Source organism: Canis lupus, chromosome 22 (assembly GCF_003254725.2).
Source record: "Canis lupus dingo isolate Sandy chromosome 22, ASM325472v2, whole genome shotgun sequence".
NCBI lineage: Eukaryota > Metazoa > Chordata > Mammalia > Carnivora > Canidae > Canis > Canis lupus.
In genome coordinates this window covers 6493593-6511684 of record NC_064264.1, presented here as the reverse complement: position 1 = coordinate 6511684, position 18092 = coordinate 6493593, and the positions used below count along the sequence as shown (strand labels likewise).

At 49.7% G+C, this 18092-nt stretch overlaps 1 protein-coding gene and 1 long non-coding RNA gene across 3 annotated transcripts in view; one reads left to right on the top strand and one right to left on the bottom strand.

The window, feature by feature from the left end:
- The window catches only part of LOC118351931 (uncharacterized), a 15474-nt gene extending 10877 nt beyond the window's left edge, over window positions 1-4597 (bottom strand). Inside the window, exon 1 of the long non-coding RNA XR_004808178.2 lies at window positions 4171-4597. This is a non-coding gene — a long non-coding RNA (uncharacterized LOC118351931). The remainder of the gene's footprint in view (window positions 1-4170) is intronic.
- The window catches only part of SERP2 (stress associated endoplasmic reticulum protein family member 2), a 21084-nt gene extending 2992 nt beyond the window's left edge, over window positions 1-18092 (top strand). Inside the window, exons 2-3 of one of the 2 annotated variants that reach the window (XM_025478224.3) lie at window positions 1605-1677; window positions 17648-18092. In XM_025478224.3, coding sequence (XP_025334009.1) covers window positions 1605-1677; window positions 17648-17688 — 114 coding nt within the window. In that variant the 3' untranslated portion in view covers window positions 17689-18092. Of the gene's footprint in view, window positions 1-1604; window positions 1678-10952; window positions 12556-17647 lie in introns of those variants that run through there. The other variant, XM_025478223.3, reaches the window with a different exon arrangement.

Below are 18092 nucleotides of genomic sequence, written 5' to 3'. Positions count from 1 at the left end.
GCTCTGTTCAGGTAACTTTAGTTAATATCACTGTTATTTACCTGATCTGACCTTGATCTGGTGTTAAGTGCTTGTCAAGGCCAGAGAATTGAGGGGTTTTAATCTTTAGAGTCTACCTGCCAGTAGCACTTTCATCTGTACTTCTCCAGTAAGAGGGTGATAGGGATAACCCTACCACCAATTAGGAAGTATTTATATATATACAAAAAAAGTTCTTATGCTTATTCATTTTCCGATGAGCACTTATTGAGCACCTCCTGTGTGTACATCCTGTACCAGCCATTGCTGTACATTGATTCAGGAAAGCAACATAGTGCCTGCCCTCGTGAGCCGATGGTCTGGCCGAGAGACAGACAGTAAACACGTAATCCTGAGAATAAACAGATACGAACTCTAATACATGCTGTCAAGAAAAAGCCGGTGGCGATAGATAGGTGGTCAGTGGACCCACTTGAGGTAGAAGACAGGACGCTCTCTCAGAATGTAACGGGCAAGCCGAGAACCAAAGAATTGTGGCCCCATCTGTGAGACAACCAGTTCCCTAATTTACCTTGGGGATAGCCTCTTTTTGGCTCACACACAGGAAGAAATGGGAGTGAGTTCTTTATTTTTTTCACTCTGATTTTTACCCTTTTTATTTGAGAAACTCACCACTGTTTCGGGTGCCCCCCCCCCTCAAAAGATAGTCCTTCCATGGATCGATTTGATTTTAAGGTCCAGGCCCCACCTGCAAAGAGACCTAGGCTGTGGATGGTCATTCTTATTATGCCTGTGCTGTTGGTTTGAGGGGGGCAGGAGGTACACAGGGCCAGGTTCATGTGGGCACAGTAGTGCCCTTCTGCTCCCCAGGGAATGTAGAGATTTCCCCAAAGCATAAGCTTCACTGAGGTTCAGGAGCTTTGTTACAAAATGCTGCTTCCTTGGCAGAGCCACTCACGGTCGCCATGCCGCTTCTGTCGTTCCAAGGATTTCCATGGCATCCACTTCTCGACTTTTTTGGGAGGGAAGGGGGGGCACATAGAAGGTTTTGAGAAAATGGCTGTTCTGTGACCTTACTTGGAATCCACAGGTTCAGGAATTAAAGATGACTCTATCAGTGGAAAACACCCTGGCTCTCTAAGGGGGCAGTCCTAAATCCCAGCCCTTGCTCAAGCTACCAGACTTGGGGTGTCTCTTTCCCAACTAGAAGTGGGGAGATGATAATACGCCTTGCACAGAGCTGTGGGTGGTGGAAATAGGGGCTGGAGATTGCCCAGGGGAGAGCCTGGCATAGAGTGTGCCTTTGACAAATGGAGTAGTGTCATTTGGGGCTCCCAAATCACTGTATTGGTTTGTGTATTTGTACCCCCATCCATCCCCAGAATGTTTAAGCCCACCAAGTTCACTGCATTACAGGAGTAGAAATAAGGTTATTGATGAGCCTGTTCACACCTCTGTGGACCCATTACAGTTGGCTTTCTTCAGCTACTTCTGCCCACTGGGCATTAAGACGGGATCTGTCTCCCTCACCGTGGCGTCCCCAGCCGTTAGTAGCGTCTAGCAGTACCCCACAAACGTTTCCTGAATCAATGAACCTAATCTTACTTTCCCCCATTCCCTTTCAGAGGCCACAAGAAGAGAAATATCCTGTGGGACCATGGCTGTTGGCACTGTTTGTTTTTGTTGTCTGTGGCTCAGGTATGGGTTTTTCGCTGACCTCACGGCCCATGTTCTGCTCTGTTCTTCAGAAACACATTTCATAAGTAAATAGACAGAAAAAAAAATATTGGTCTGGGATTCAAGTTAATCACTGCCTGAAGCCTTCATCTCGGTGGGTTTTGAACCAGTCTCTAGGCCGGCAGAGCAAATATGAGTAGGGACAGAATTGATATACTATCAAATCATAATCGTAAGATGATTACACGGAGCAATTAAGTCGGCTGTACACACTTGAGAGTTCAGTTAAACCTTTGTGTGAAAACGTGGCCTAAAAAGGGCAGTTAGAACAGAGCGGAGCACCTGTCTGCCCAAGATAGCTCCAGATTCCGGAGAAAGGGAGAGGCTTTCTGCCCTACAAGGAAATGAGAACTAGGGAGAACTGGGCCTTTGACCTGTGCCTCTTACTGTAAGTTCAGAGAGCTTTGCTTATACTCACGTGCAAACACACACACACACACACACACACACACATACACAGGAGGCTTGAGCATGGGATCATGCAGTTGTTTCTAGTTGAATTCTGTTATTAGGAGTCTTGTAATCCCCAATCCCCGAGATTGGGTCTCTGCAATAGTGGTCAGTGGGGAGAAACGAGGTCATTTCTAGCGGGACAGGCCTTCCGAGGCTCCCGAGATCTCTCACTTACAGAAACAAAACTGTACCCCGTTCCCAAGGATGCAGCTCAATAGGAATCTTTTACCCATTACGGGGATCTCTCATCTTTAGCAGACGTTATCTAACCTCTGCTAGAATACTTCTGAGGGTGGGGGGCTCACTTCTTCAAAATACCTACCCCGTTTCTGTATGGCCCTAATTCTGCTAGAGACATCTCCCCTCTTTTGAACGACGCTGTGCTGTCTTCTCAGTAGTTCAGGGGTGAACTCCTAACACCACAAGGCATGGACTCGCTCTCTTCTGAACATCTTGAATCTTCGGCTCTCTCAAAGATGAGTTTAAACTCTGCCAACTAAACTCCTTCCCTACCTCTCTCAACCTCGCCTCATAAGATGTGGTTTCTAGACCCCCCCTCTTCTGGATGCACTTCATGACTTTCTTGAAATTTATAGCATTTGCAGCTGCAGAAGTCTAGAAATGGTGTGACTGCTCCAGAGGCAGTAGGATTGTCACTGACTGACCTTCATCCTGTCACTCTGTTTCTATTAATATGACCCGAGCTTCAGTTTATTTTCAACAGTCACAGCACATCCGAGACTCACATCGAGCTGATGACCAGCTCAGCACCACCAGGCTCTTCTTTACATAAATGTCCTGCAAGCTTCAGAGATGCATCTCCACACCTCCGCCCCCACCCCAGTCCCAAGTTGTCCCTTATCCCCATCACACATTGTCTTGTTTTATTCATGGCCCTCATCAACATATGACATTATTTAGTTCGCTTACTTACTATCCATTTTCCACCCCTGGGACATAAGCTCAGGGGAGGCAGTGTTTAGTCATCCACTAAGTGTGTACATTCTTGTAAGTATTTAGCACGTAGTGAGTGCTCGGTGTGTTGGTTGGATGGATCCGTGGATGTGTGGATGGATGAATAAAGCCAGATGTGGCCCATACTGTAGATATCCAGTTGACTTTCTTGGAGATCTAACATAAAGCTTCATGAATATTTCTATTAAAATTTTACTGTTGGTTGTCAGTTGTCTTTCTACAAGGGTAGCCACGAAGTCTAGAAACGTAAAAGAATATACATAATAAATGGCTTGCCGATACCACATTGCAATGCGCAATACGGTCAGTGACATGACGTGATATGCTCAGGGTCTCCCCCCATTAGTCGTGCATGGCTCAGAGCACTGTACACGATTACAAGGAGTATGGCCTGCAGAGTCTTCCGTTACGCATTGCCTCAGACGATCTGTCTCTGATTTTCAGCCAAAAACAGAACAAACAAACGTATGCCTTTAGCATGCCCCCAACACACACACACACACACACACACACACAAATCAGGAAAAATAAATCCACATAAAAAAATAATCTGCATTCTCAGGCTTTATGGCCAGCCTGTAGATTGTTAGGTCTTGAACCTTGAGCCTTTTATCTAATCATCCTCCTCCGCCAGCTTTACAGTCTCTGAAAGCGCATAACTCCTCCGAGTCACTAGGAAAGTCTAGACACTGAGAAGCCTCCGGAACGCCATTAGGGACAACTCCCTTCAGGCTGACCTTGAACATCTCAGCAAGACGCCTGCAAACAGTCACCAGGTCTCGGGGGTCCCCTGTGTGCCTGGCCCTGTCCCAAGCGTTGGAAATGCAAACCCCTTGAGGAGCCTGCAGGCCCTGAGGGAGGCAGATAAGGAGGCTGGCAGTTGCACGTGGGGGGAGAGTTCCATGATAGCAGCGTGCCCAGGGTGCTTGGTGGGCGCGGATAAGGGATTGTCTGAGGCTCTTTGGGCCCGTGTGACAAAATCCCACAGACCAGGCGGCTTATGAACAGCAGCAATGTATCACTTACAGTTCTGGAAGCTGGAAGTCAGATCAGGGTACCGCATGGTCCGGTGAGGGCCCTCTTCCCGGTCCCAGACTTTTCCTGGTAGCCTCACATCGCAGGGGGGGTAAGGAGATCTGTGGGGTGTCTTTTACAAGAGCACTAATGCCGGGCACCTGGTGGCTCAATCCGCTAGGTGTCGGCCTTCAACTCAGGTCATGATCCCGGGGATCCTGGGATCGATTCTCCCATCGGGCTCAGCAGGGAGTCAGCTCCTCCTCTTGCCCTTCCCCCCTGCTCATGATCTCTCTCTCTCTCAAATAAATCAAAGCATCTTTTTAAAAAAAAATAGTTAGGGCAGCCCAGGTGGCTTGGTGGTTTAGCGCCACCTTCGGCCCAGAGTATGATCTTGGAGAATCGGGTTCGAGTCCCATGTTGGGCTTCCTGCATGGAGCCTGCTTCTCCCTCTGCCTGTGTCTCTGCCTCTCTCTCTCTCTCTCTCTTTCTCATGAATAAATAAAATCTTTATAAAAAAAATAAAAAAATAAAATAAAATAGTTAAAAGCACCGATCCCTCTCATGAGGCCTCCACCCCCATGACCTTACCACCTCCCAAAGCCCCTGCCTTCTACTGCCGCACTGGATGTTAGGATTCCAACAAGTGAATACAGGAGAACACACATGATCAGACTAGGGCAGGGACTTCCAAATCGTACAGGGCAGAGGAGAAAGTTCCCAGAGGAGGTGCCATTTGCACTGAGTTTTGAAGGACAAACCACCAGACAAAGGGAAGGTCATTCCACAGGAGGGAATGCCAGGTGACAAGGCTCCTAGGCTTGAAATCTGCTATATGCAGGGCTCAAGAATGGCCAAAGCCCTATTGAGGCATCCGTGAGCCCAGTCATCCTGCAGCCAGGGTTGTCAGGAACCTAATAGATACAGAGCCACTGTTTTCTTATTTTTGGCATCAAGATACACATTAAACAGCCCCCACCCAAACCCCAGTCTGCATCGTTAGGTAGCACAGAGGGCGGGTTCAGTCAATAAAGTCTCAAACCTGTGTTGGTTCTCAATGCCCATCCTTTTCAAAGGGCTTCTTAAAAACCTTCTCGAAATTGCATTTTAATTATAATCTTGCCAGGCTCTTGGTCTATATAGTAGGAACCGTGTCTCTTCCCACCAACCACCCCCCCGCCCCGAGTAAATTGGGACATCTGCTGACACCAATCTTTTGGAGCCCTCCCAGCCTCCATGCATTTTTTTTTCCCAGGGATTAACTACATTGGCTCTGTTATCCTTCCTGGGGGTTTGTCCAGGGGCCTGGGACGGGCGCTTGCAGGGCCTGGAGATGCAGACTCAAAGTGGCGGAGAGGACACCGCGATTAGGGACATGTCACACCGTCTGCCTTCAGGTCCCTTGCTCTTCCGGGGATGGTGCTTTAGGTCTTCCTCTGTTCCTTTTACAGTGAGGCTAGTTAGGAGTTGGGTCATCTCACTTTCTCTGTGTTCTGTTAACATGCTACCGTGATCCCTAGATAATGGGCTTCATCTCTTTTTTAATCATAACTAAAAATAATCCACTACCACCTTTCTCTCTCTCTCTCTCTCTCTCTCTCTCTTTTTTTTTTTTTTTGCAAGCCTCAGCTCAAGCCGGGCACTGTTCTCACAAAAATGTGTCACTCTTCTCAACTTGTCCTTGGTACTGTGCCCTTCCTTCTATCTTTGTACGTGTTCTTTGCTATCCAAACATGTCATGAAAAAAAAAAAAAAAACACAGTAACTCCTTTAGATCTGTCCCTGTTGCCACCTCCCTGGGATTAGTCACGATTCAGCTCATCGTACGGAGCCTCCTGTCCCTCCCGAGCTTTTCCTTCGGAAGGTTGCAAGGCCAGTGTCTTCTCTGCCTGTAAAAGAATGGGATTTTCTCAGGTCCTCTGCTTCGTGCCCCAAACCTCCCTGGTGCTGGGTGATCGAAGCTCCTGGTCACAGTGAGTGAGTCCACGTGGCTGGAGATTCATAGTTTGTATGTTTTTATACAGACAGGAAAGCTATGGAATCTTCCAAGATTGATGAAGGTGTTGATCCTGGACTTGATGCTCTTGAAAGACTCGCTCTCCTTACCCCACTCTGTTAACCCACTTTTCTCGTGATGCTTGGTTGGGCAAAGTGCTCTTTTTAGAAACTTTTTTTTTTTTTTAATTGAAGTTCGATTTGCCAACATGTAGTATAACATCTTTTTAGAAACAGAGTCCGTGGGCCTGGGATGGAGACACACGGAGGTCAGGCAAGTTATAAGGAATGTGCATCTTACCTGTTTTCTTAGCTCGATTATGGGAAAGGATTAAGGCTGGGAACACGTTGGCGTTGAAGTATATGCGCTCACTTACTGGTCACCCTTACTCCCGTGTGTGTGCAAAAGCGAGTTAACAAACCTCCAGGAGGTCACCGGACCCCTTAACCACGGGGAGCCATGTGTCGCAGCTTGACCCCTTGCTTCCCGGCCCCTTTGCAGGCCTTCCTCATTCTCCGCACATGCCTTTCATGCCTGTGGGGCTGATAAGAGCCAGATAGTGAGAAAGGAGGGAGAGGAATCAGGGCAGTGGTGAGGGCACAGAGCGCAGGCACCCAGGGACCCCGGCGCAGACATGCACCCAGAGAATGCTCACCCCCTCCCCAGGAAATCAGATAAGGGCGCCAGACCCCCGGGGGCTGCGCTGAGGTCCAGCCCAGGCACACAGTCGTAGCCCTCACCACGTGGCCCTGTTGAGACACAGTTGGGGGAGCTGCCCAAACACACCCCTCTTCAGAGCAAGTAGATTTTTACTCTCCATGGTTGCAAAAGGGCTCTTGGGCAAGACACTTCTTTGAAACCTGACCAATTGGCCATAAGAGGATAAGAGGTTAAGAGGCCTCGGAGAGGGGGAGGGCTCTGGAATGTGCCAGATGTAGGTTCAAAGCCTAGAGTGGCCATCAGCTGGACAACCTTGGATGCATTATTGACTCTCTCTATCGATTTCCTTACTGATCGAAGAGGGATCCCGGGGGCCCCTCCCCAGCCTCCCCTGGCACTGAGTGACTCCAGGGACATCGGTGCTGGTCCCCAGCAAGCTTGAAAGCTGCAGCTTCCGACACCGTGGCCCTCGTGGAGAACAGTGGCTCTGCAGCTGGGGCTCGTGTGCCGTGGGGGGCTCGGCTTCCTTTTGCCTTTCCTCCTTCCAGGCTCAGCCACTCGCGTCGCTCTTGATCTTTGAAAAAGCCAGAGGCCCTGCCTCTCCGAGGATGGGTGTCAGCAATGTAAATGATAACCCTCTGGGTGCACGAGACTATTTTCCGATGATAAAGCAGCAAAATCTTTCAGACCTCCCCACCCAGGACAAAGGAAGCACCCACGTGCAGACTAGAATTAACCAATAGGGGCTTGTACTTTAAGTTGAATAACAGAAATGGAACGTGAAGCTGCATTTCCTTAAGGCAACCTGACCACACCACTGTTTGGCTGCAGAAGTTTTCTTTGCGAGATACAAGGGCTTTGGGAACAGTGTGTTCTTTTGAGACATGGTATCACCCGGATAGGACATGGATAGGACAACTCGGGGCCACACCATTCTTTGTGTCATTTGCTCTATTGTTATTCATAGTATATACATTCTGTCCAAAACCCAAAACCTGTTTCTCAGAAAGCCTGTTATAGTCTCCCCAGATGCGTATTCCAAGTAGACCAGAAACTTTTCTTTTCTTTTTTTTTTTTTTAAGATTTTATTTACTTATTCCTGAGAGACACAGGCAGAGGGAGAAGCAGGCTCCCTGCGGGGAGCCCGATGTGGGACTCGAACCCAGGACCCCAGGGTCACGCCCTGGGCCGAAGGCCGACGCTCAACCGCTCAATTGCTGAGTCCCCCAGGTCCCCCCCACACCCAAGGCCAGAAACTTTTCTCGTTCAAGTCTTGGCCTGGGACTTGGCAGGTGGCGTTTGTCCTTCCATGATTTCCAAGGACCCCAGGTGCACGCAGAAGCCCAAAGGATGCTCAGAGGCTTTGCTGTGTTTTTCTCTCTCTTCTTTATAAAAACATTATCTTCCATTTCTGCGGGCGGTGGGGCCTCTTTCCAGATAAGCAGCCCACCCTGGCCGTCCAGGTCCCCTCTGGAGCCCGCCTCCTTGAGAACCTGCCGTAGCTCCCGAGCACTGCTTGTTTTTATCTTGAGACTCAGAGACAAGCGCGCCCCGGAATGTGTGTCTGAGGAGATGCCGTCGCCCAGATAGGCCCGCTACTATCTCTGGAAGCCACTTGCCATCCCCAGGCAGTGCCCCAGACCGGCAGTGAAGCCAGTCATTGCAGGGGGGACCCCAGAGCCCTGGGTTTTCCTCTCCCCTTTGCCCTCAGCAATTTTAAGAACTTTCCTGGGAAGGATTGTGAGGCCTGAGCCAGGCTCTGGGGTTTGGGGGGGGGGGGAGGTATCTGCTGCAGTTGACTCCTAACATCCGCCACAGCAGGGTCCCAAGCTCATCTTTGCCACCCGTGGCCCAGCCTTTTCCTAATGTTAGTGCCACAGGTTGACAGGACAACCGTCTTCAGCCTTTTCGGCTTTCCCCTGGGACTAGAACTAGTCCAGGCCTCCTGGACTCCTTGAAATTAGGTCTTGTCCTTAAACGTGTTGGTTGTTCTAGACAGTTCCGTTGGGCAGTGAGCATATCCACCTGTCTCGTACCCCGTGGCAGTCCTTCCCCTTTCCCAGCCCCAGTGGGCAACTGGAGACAGAGGGCCCCAGTCGGAGGCCGCGCTCTTTGCAACAGGGCCTCACCCTTCTGGGCCTCACCCTCAGGTCCTCAGGGACACTTCCACTGGGGTTCATGGAGTGCTCACTTGGTGCCATGACCCCTTGGTTTCCAGAGGGAAACTCTTACATGCCAGCCACGGCCCGGTCCCTCCCTCAGACTGTCTCTCCCTCACGGATTCCTGATTTCAATTTTCTTCCTCTCGCTGTGGCCAAGCCTGACTCTCCTTTCCTAAATTAGAGATGATGCGAATTGCAATGGCTACCGAGGCCTGGGTCTTCTCGAAACAAGGTGAGCTTGCATCCCCCATCAAAGGGAAACCCCTCGGGTAATAGGATTAACCAATGCCTGTTATTTCCTTCAGACTTTTCTCTATTTCCCAGTTTTGTCAGTGAGCATATATTACTTCTATCACCAGAAAAAAAAAAATGAAGTGTATTTGAAGAAGGAAACATCTAGACTAGTGCATTTTCACCTTAAAAAAAAAAAAGCAGCTGAGCTCTGCTCAAATCTTAGAGGGAAATTAATAAAAGGGCATCTGTCCTGGTTTTAGTAGGATGTGTGTGCGTGAGAGCGTGTCTATGTGTGAGTGTGTGTGTGACTGTGTGTGTGACTGTGTGCGCGTGCGTGTGTTGCTGGATATTATGATTTTTTTTCATCCCAAGAAGGGAACAGACATCTGGACTCTCCTTGCCCGTCAGATAGGAAGCTGTGTCTGGCCCAGCGCTGGCCTCGATCATGACAGAGCTAATGCCTCTCAGCAAAGGGCCTGCTAGGTTTGTTTGGCACACGAATTGCGAGTAGCTGCGCTGTTTCTGGGCAGAGACATTTCCTTTGTGTGTCACTTAACAGACGACAGGCTCCTGTATCGTCCAGGGCCCCTGCCTGCCTGTGGGTGCGGGGGGGTGGAGGGGATAGCATGCCACAGGCAGGTCCGTCCTTGAGGACAGCCTATTCAGAACAGATACGAAGAAGTGATTCCCCGAGATGCTCTCGGCTGGGCCTGAACCCTTCCCGTGTCCCCAGCCTCGTGTGTCAGGGGGTCCAACTGTCTCCCTTTACAGAAGGCATCTCCGTGTCTCTGGAAGGGCCAACGCCCCGATGCTCCCTAGGACTGGCTGTTTTTGTTAAGAACAGTGCGGAGGAGGGAAAGGACCAAGTCGTGTGTGTGCCAGCATCAGGGCCAGGCCCCCGGGCTTGAGACCTGGCTCTGCCACCTAGTAGTAGCCGGTGGCCTCGTCCAACTTATGCCCGTTCTAGGCCTTGGCTCTCCCATTCTTAAAAGACATAGGGATGGTCCCTAGCTCCTAGGACCTTAGGAGCCTGTTGCTACTGTCGTTATGCTTATGACCCTTGGTACACCGTCTCCCCACCCCTCAGCCCCCTCGGGGGGGTTCTGACCAAGATTCTGAATGCACACAGGGAAAGAAAGGTAACACTTCCATCTTCCCAGTGACTTGACTTAGAAAACTTGTATTGGGATAGATAGCCCTGAGGTCCTGAGGGAGCTGTGGCTGTGCCAGCGCCCACCCGGAGAGGTGGGGGACAGGTCTGTGAGCCAGAGGTCGGAGGGGTCACCTCCGCAGGGGCAGCTCAAGCCTCTTCTCTATCTGTAGAAAGGATTCTTTATAAACTAGCAGATGGGGGTGAGCAAGACCTGTTCATAGAACCATGCTGGCTACCATTTCCTGAGGGCTTGTCATGACACCAGGCCCTCCACGTACCTTTGCTCTTCTCATCACGGAATCCCTGCAGAGAAGCTCTGGGGCTCATTTCTCCAGATCATGAACCTGAGGCTTAGAGAGGAAATCAGCCAGCATTCCGCATCACCACTAAAGAGTGAGAGAGGTAGGACCCAAACCTGACCTCTAAATCCATCCCCTTCCTATTGCCCTGCATTCTCTCTCTCTCTCACGGCCTCCCCCACAGAGTAGGACCAGACCCAGCAGAAGTTGTCCACCAACCTTAGGCCTTTAGCGTATGAATGCATATCGAAAAGAACTCCTGTTAAAACATCTCCTACTTTCCCTGCCAGAGGTTCCAGATGTACGGCCATCCTGGGTCTGCCCCCAGATGGAGACAGCCTTGACCCAGCCATGGGCTGCTTGTTGACTGGGCCACCGGGAGGCCCCGATCACCTTACTCTTTTCTGGACTTTGCTCCAGGACCAAGAATTCACCATGTCTGCAGGTCGACCAATAAACACTGGCCTTTCCCGGAGACCTCCAGAACTCTCTCGAAATTGTGATGCTCAAGGGTGGTTGTCACAGCCCCTGAGACTGGCGAGCAGGATGTCTGAGGAACTGAGCAGCCCAGAAGGAGCCCTTCGATGTCACCACGAAGGAAGGACTGAGGACATAGCTCTATGTCCTGCCTCAGGACCTGCGATGGACACTCTGGGAAGGAAATCTCAGCAGCCACTGGCTGCCTCAAGGGGACCTGCGTCCTCCCTCGTTCCAGGCCACCCTCTGCCTTCTGCCCCATGGAGCATTTGGGTTTGTGTACAGTCTGGTCCTCAGAAGAGCGTTTCTGCTGTGTGCCATTTTGCCAGAGATGGGGCCATCATATTCTTTGCTAATAATATTCCTTCTTTCCACAGCGCCTTTCTGCTCTCATGTGTCCCAGGCACCTCTCTCTCTTCCCTCTTCTCCATCTCTGGAGAAGCTACCAGAAAATGCGACCAGGACTAGTACCCTGCCTTTGACTCTCCTTGTGCTGACTCTTCCTGAGAGCTTAATGACTCGCCTTTGCAATGTCTCATTTCTTGACATTTCCACTTACCCTCTCGTAGAACCTGTACTCTTTTCTTACCAGCTCTTTATTTTTCTTTTCATTTTTTAGATGAAAAATAATCAGAATTAAATAATTTCTAGAGTCATCTTATCCTCCTAACGGGTTTTCCTTTGGCCTGTCTCAATCTCTCTTCTCAACAAATCTCTTGACCTTGCTTATCATCAGCCTTATTTTCAATAAAACTGGCCTTCTGAAGCTTCCTGTTGCCTGGCAGGCAGCTCTCTGGCAGCCTCCTATTGTCTCGCTGTCTGACAGTTTCCCCGGGGATCCCTTCCTGCCATCCCCGTGTCCTTCTGGCACTCCCAGTTAGCTGGGATAGATCAGTCCCCAGGGTGGAAGAGGGTTGGGATGACATAGTCCCGGGACTTCAGGAGTTTATGGTCCTTCATGACTTTCCTTCCCCTCTAAAGACTGAGCTCTTGCAATATTGGAATTGAAAAGTAATGATTTGATGTTGACTCGTGGCTCACAGAGTCATAGTTTGAGGTTTTCAATGTACATGTGTTTTCCTCCATGCTCTTTGCAATTATTCACCTTTCATTCCCCCAATAAATATTTACTGAGGATCTACTATGCCCAGAGCTGAGCTGGGCCCAGTGGTATAGTCATGAGCAAAATCATTCAAGGTCCAGGGGTGCCTGGTTGGCTGAGTCAGTTAAGCATCCAGCTCTTGGTTTTGGCTTAAGTCATGATCTCAGGTTGAGCCCTACGTTGGAGTCTACTTGGATATTCTCTCCCTTCTCCTACTCCCCCTCATTCGCAGTCTCTCTCTCTCTCTTTCTCTCAAATAAACAAACAAATAAATAAATAAATCTCTAAAAAAATAAATAAAAGAAAAGAAATCATCTAAGGTCCCTGTTTTCCTGGAGCTCACAGTCTAGTGGAGAAGCAAGAGGAGTTTGTCAAGTAGTTATGCTGAAACGTGAGATTTCAGCCATGACGGTGTTTGAAGGAGAGGCATATAAGGCTGTGAAAGCATATACCACAAAGGCTGGTATCCTCTGGGTAGGAGGTTCTCAAAGTGTGGTCCCTGGACCAGCAGCCTCCGCACCACCTGTGACCTGGTTAGAAATACACATTCTCATTTCCCACTCTGGACCCAGTGGACTAGAAACTCTGGAGGTGGGGTCCAGCCTCTGTTCCACACGTCCTCAGGAGACTACTGTACACACTCAGATTTGAGAACTCTTGCTTCACATGGTGGAAGAAGGCTTCTCGGCAGAAATAACTTTGGGATTATAAAGGAAAACTAGGCAACAGGGTAGGGCGGGAGAAGTATTTCAGACCAAAAGAATGGCATGTGTAAAAGGCCTGTAGTAAGAGCAGAGAGCTTTTGAAAACACGAGGGATTACCCTTCAGAGAGGAGAGTGATACAAGATGAGTCTGGACAGGTTGATAGGGCCAGCCTATGCAGGTCATGGAGTCCTCCTCAAGGATTGGGCAATAGGAAGCTTTTGATGTGCTTTAAACACAGGGATGACACACTCTCATTTCTTTTCTTTTTTTTTATTATTTTTTTAAATTTATTTATGATAGTCACAGAGAGAGAGAGAGAGGCAGAGACACAGGCAGAGGGAGAAGCAGGCTCCATGCAGGGAGCCCGACGTGGGATTCGATCCCGGGTCTCCAGGATCGAACCCTGGGCCAAAGGCAGGCACTAAACCGCTGCACCACCCAGAGATCCCTCTTATTTATTTTAATTTAAAGAATAATTCTAGCTACAGTATGGAGCACGGAATGAAGAGGAGCAAGAGTAGACCAGTTGGAGGTCATCGCAGGGGTCTGGGGGAAGATGGTAGTAACTTGCACTACGGTGGCTTCTGGAGAGATGGAAAGAAAGGTGCATAATCACAAGGTACTTAGGTAAAGTCCACAGGTCTTGGTGACCTGTTGGAGGTGTCCAGGATGGCTCTGGCATTTTGGGTTTCCATTCAAGGTGGAGGATAATGATGCCAAGTTTGGTGGTGGGAAGAGACCATGAGAAGATCCTGTTGAGGTTGAAGTGTCTTTGAGCCATCAATGTGTAGGTATCAGTTAGATGGTGGGAGGTGTGGGTCTGCAGCTCTGAGGAGAAGTCAGGGCCAACAGATGAGTCATCCAAAGCTATGTGCCAGCTGAAATTGTGGGTGAGGATGAGGTCGCCCAGGGAGAAAGAATGTAATGAATAGAAGAAAGCCAAAATGCTCACTGAGGAACGACATTATTCTTGTTTACTGGTCAAGTGGAGTCGGGATGCCCCCAATAAAACCCATGTATGTGAAGAGCTGAAGGGAAGGAAGAAAACTAGAAACCAGGAGAATATAGTGTCACAGAGGCCCAGGGAGGAGAGGGTTGAAGGAGGGAGTGTTCAACAATGGTGAGGAGGGGAGGCAGGCAAGAGGAGGCTGGAAAATGCCCATTAAGTGACATGGGGGAGCTTTGTGGCTTTAGCAAGAGGTATTTCAGTGGAGTGAAGGGAGCAGAAGCCAGAATGAAGTGGATTGGGGTTGGGAATTGAAGGTAAGGAGATGGAGTAAGTGAGTATAGACAGCTCTTTAGAAAAAGTTGGGGAGTGGACGAGAGGGCACCTGTTGATGGCAGATGTCGAGTCAGGAGGATCGTTCTGGTTTGTTGGATCTTTTGAGTGTGAATGGTTCTCTCATGTGAAAGCCTGAGGATGTTACTGCAAGGGGATGGTTAAGTAAAAGAGAGAGACGTGACCATCCAAGGTTCCCAAAGATCAGGAAGCGAACACGTTGCAGAGTCCAGAGGCTCTGCGATTCCGTAGCTCGTGCGCAAGCCTGGAGTTCTCTGGACCCCAGTGACCTGCCTAAGACCCGATGCCCTGGCCTGGAATGCCTGCCTTTTCTTGGCACCTCTCCTCCCTGCTGTCTGGCTTACTACGCACAGCCCCTCTGCTCCAGGCCGCTCAGCTGTTTTCTCAGCTTTGTTCACTCACTGTTAAGTTATTAACTTGTCAGGGTCCAGACTCCCCACTTCCTTTCCCTCTTTGAACCCACTGTTGGCCCCTTTCCTGTTCGCTGCCTCGGAAAGTCAGCGCTTGGAAGGCCGGGGTTACTCTGCGGGTCATTACGGGCAGCCACACAGAAGTACAGTTAACAGAATTGGTAGGGAACGTTGAAGGCTTCTTAAAGACATTAATACAACCGAAAAAGGAATAATAAACCCAACCCTCCCCCCATTACCTTAAAGGTGGAGGCCAATGGGGAACTTGAACTTAGAGTAGTCTCTCCAAGCGGGTTCAGTTTTACAGAGTCACCTGTAAACAGGTGAAGGGCTATCAGATTGTCACATTTTAATGTGTAATGTTAATTCCTGGATTCAGTGGGATCAGGAGTGATCTTTGATTAGTTCTTAAAGCCGACTCCGTAACTGACAAGTTGTTTTAATAAGAGGGTTGCTATTCTGAAACAAGCAAATTTTGTCGGATTTTTCCTTAAAAAGAATTAAGTGGTTTTTATCATTACCTAGCACTTTTCAAGTCATGGATTAACCGAATGGGGCACAATAGACTTAAGGCACAGACTGTTTCCTATTTGTTGACCTACATTTCTTGTCTAAGGATAAAGTTAAGGGAGAAATAACATTTTTGAGCGTTTGATGATGGGCAGATTTTTTTGCTTGTGTCATGATTATTTATTCCTTGCCATGCTTTGAGTCCCATATCATCTACAGTTGCACAAATAGAGAAATCAGGGCTCAGAACTATCAGGGCTCAGAACTCCCACTCAGAACTATTTGGGAGTTCCCTCTAGAGAGCGGCGGGTAGCACTTGGGCCTTAACTGAGCTCTGGTCTTGATGCCCAGGCGTGGAGAAGCATCAGTCATTACTGCAGGGATGGTGACATCAGCGACAGCTCCGGGGTGGAGTCCTCAGTGTCACAGAGCCTTCCTATGTGTCAATGTGTCATATCGTTTAAACCCTATAACAAGCACTGCAAACACCACGGTCCTCATTTTACCCCAGAGGAAACAGGCTCGAAAAGGTTAAATTATTTGTCGGGTCACACAGCTATTCAGTGAAAACCTGGTTCCATCTAACCCTAACATTCCACTGTCAACTTGTTTGTCAAGATTAGGGACGTTTTCCTCCGAACCCAAGAACAAAACATGAGGCAGGGTAGACGTAAATATTTTTCCCCTAATGTTGTTGACTATACAGGGGCCTCCCAGCAGTCCTGGTGAGCTGGACCACAGAATGTTTATCTGATTCTTATCCCTTGTCCGCCTTGGGAGGGGAGGACAGAGATGTCCATGATTTCCGGGAGCTTATACATCTCGGTAAGGTGCCTTCTCACCCAGTTAGTACCTTCTCCAGTCAAGACCCATCCCCAAACCCAGAAGAAGCCAAGGAAACCTCCCAGCACAACCAGAATTAAATATCCCAAGTTGTTGAATTCACTCCTTCGCTCCCTCTGGAGAAGAGCCCCTCCGACCTTCATGCAGAACCGGCTGGCTTTAATGCTCCATGTAATTCTAACAGCCCTGCTGGGTCTGTAGCGACATGATGATAGAAGAGGGGCCACTGCATGGTGGTATGGTGACACCATAGAGGTGAGCGGAGATCATAATAATCAAAACAGAAGCAGAAATGAGAGCCCAGGGCCCAGCCAACCGGAGCTGTTGGTGTCAGGTGGAAAACCTCACATATATTCCACGACGATGTTACAGCAGAGTCTTACCAAGGACCGTTTCTCATTATGGTGACACTGAACATTTATGAAAAATTAATAGTATGTCATGTCTGGTGTGCATCCAATTGAGGAGAGTAGTGGCGATGGGTGCAGGGTTGTTTTTTGGTTTGGTTTGTTTTTAGAAAAAAAAAAAAGGTGCATTCAGGCCTTATCTCGCCCTCACATCTAGCTGTCCAGGAAAGATCGCCCAGGGCCCTGCGTGTTACTGATCTTTGCACACCCGAAGCCCGGGACCTGGCGCCCAGTGCGTGCTCACTAAAGTTAGATCATGGAATGCCAACGACGTGTTTCCTCAGGGTTCTGGAGAGCCTGTTTTACTGCGGCCGCTCCACTGCTTTCCTGTTTATTCCGTGTTTAGACATGATTAAGTGGAAGGATACCCAGCCTCGCCTCCAAAAAAAAAAAAAAAAAAAAATCGCACAACGCATGGTCGCAGCCGTGTGCATCATGATGCCCGTCGTCCTCATCAGGACCGACCAACACTGCCCTCCGGACAGGGTGCAAAATAGAAGCTGGGCCTCACTCTGCTGGGACACAATTGAACACCATAGCTACAAAAACAAACAAACAAACAAACAAACAAAAGAACTCCCTAGCGAGACCCAGGTTGGGGAGCTGTCTCACCAGCTCTTAGCACAATCAGCAGGGCACCAGAATTCTCTGCGGGCTTACAGGCTCCCAGCCCCTCAGTGTGAACTCAGTGTTGCTCTGGATGGGGGCTAGCCGCCAGGACAGCTTGATCCCCGGGCTCCCGCACCCAGGGCCCCAGCCTGCTGCACCTGCTCCGACCACCTGGCCCGCCTTCCCAGCTCAGGGGCTGCCTGTTTTCCAGGGCACTGCAGCTTGGGAAAGGCAGCCTCGCTGACCTGTTCGATGAGGGCAGCCCTGTGTCCCCCCAACCCGGTCCCCTGCAGCCACCACCAAAGGCTTCTGGGGAAGGGGGCCCAAAGCTCTCCGCCTGAGGGAATGCTGGCCTTAGCTCCCGCTGGAATTAGCCGGAGTTATCCATAAATCCCCCAGGCATCCCTGGGCAGGCCGAGCAAGGCTGCCTTTTTAAAGAAGTTCACTGACCTCTTGTTAACTTAACTCCTTGTTAGGAAATATCTAATCAGCTGTATGCTAACATGTCAGGGGCCTGGAGTTTGGGGGGGGTGGTCAGCAGAAGCAGGGCTGGCTGCGGCCTGGGGTTTCCAGCTGCGGGCTGCCTCTGTCTGAGCCTGTGTCTTGTTTTCCTCCTTCCAGCTATCTTTCAGATCATTCAGAGCATAAGGATGGGCATGTGAGGAGGCCCCGGGGCTTTGACACTGCCCCCATCCTCTGGAGGGCGGAGGACCACTTAGGCTTTTAGCCGGGTGTGGTGGGAAGCAAACGAGCCACACAGAATAGGGAAGAAAAAAAAAAGGCTCCCTCAATTGTTCCCTGATGACTTCACCGTGGATGTCAGACCAAATTGCCTTCTCACAGGACATCTTGGCACAACCGTGTGCTGGAGCGGAAAGGACATTTTGCTTCTCTGTTGGCGGGGTCGGTAGCTCCCCAGTGCCCGCAGCGGCCCGTCTGGTTGGGCCCTTGGTGTCACTGATGTATGCATGTGGCCCTCTGCACGACCACCACTCTACTTTCTATGGATACACCCTCTCCCCCACTGGGAATTGGTTTTACAAATAAATGTCTTTGTTCAACCTTA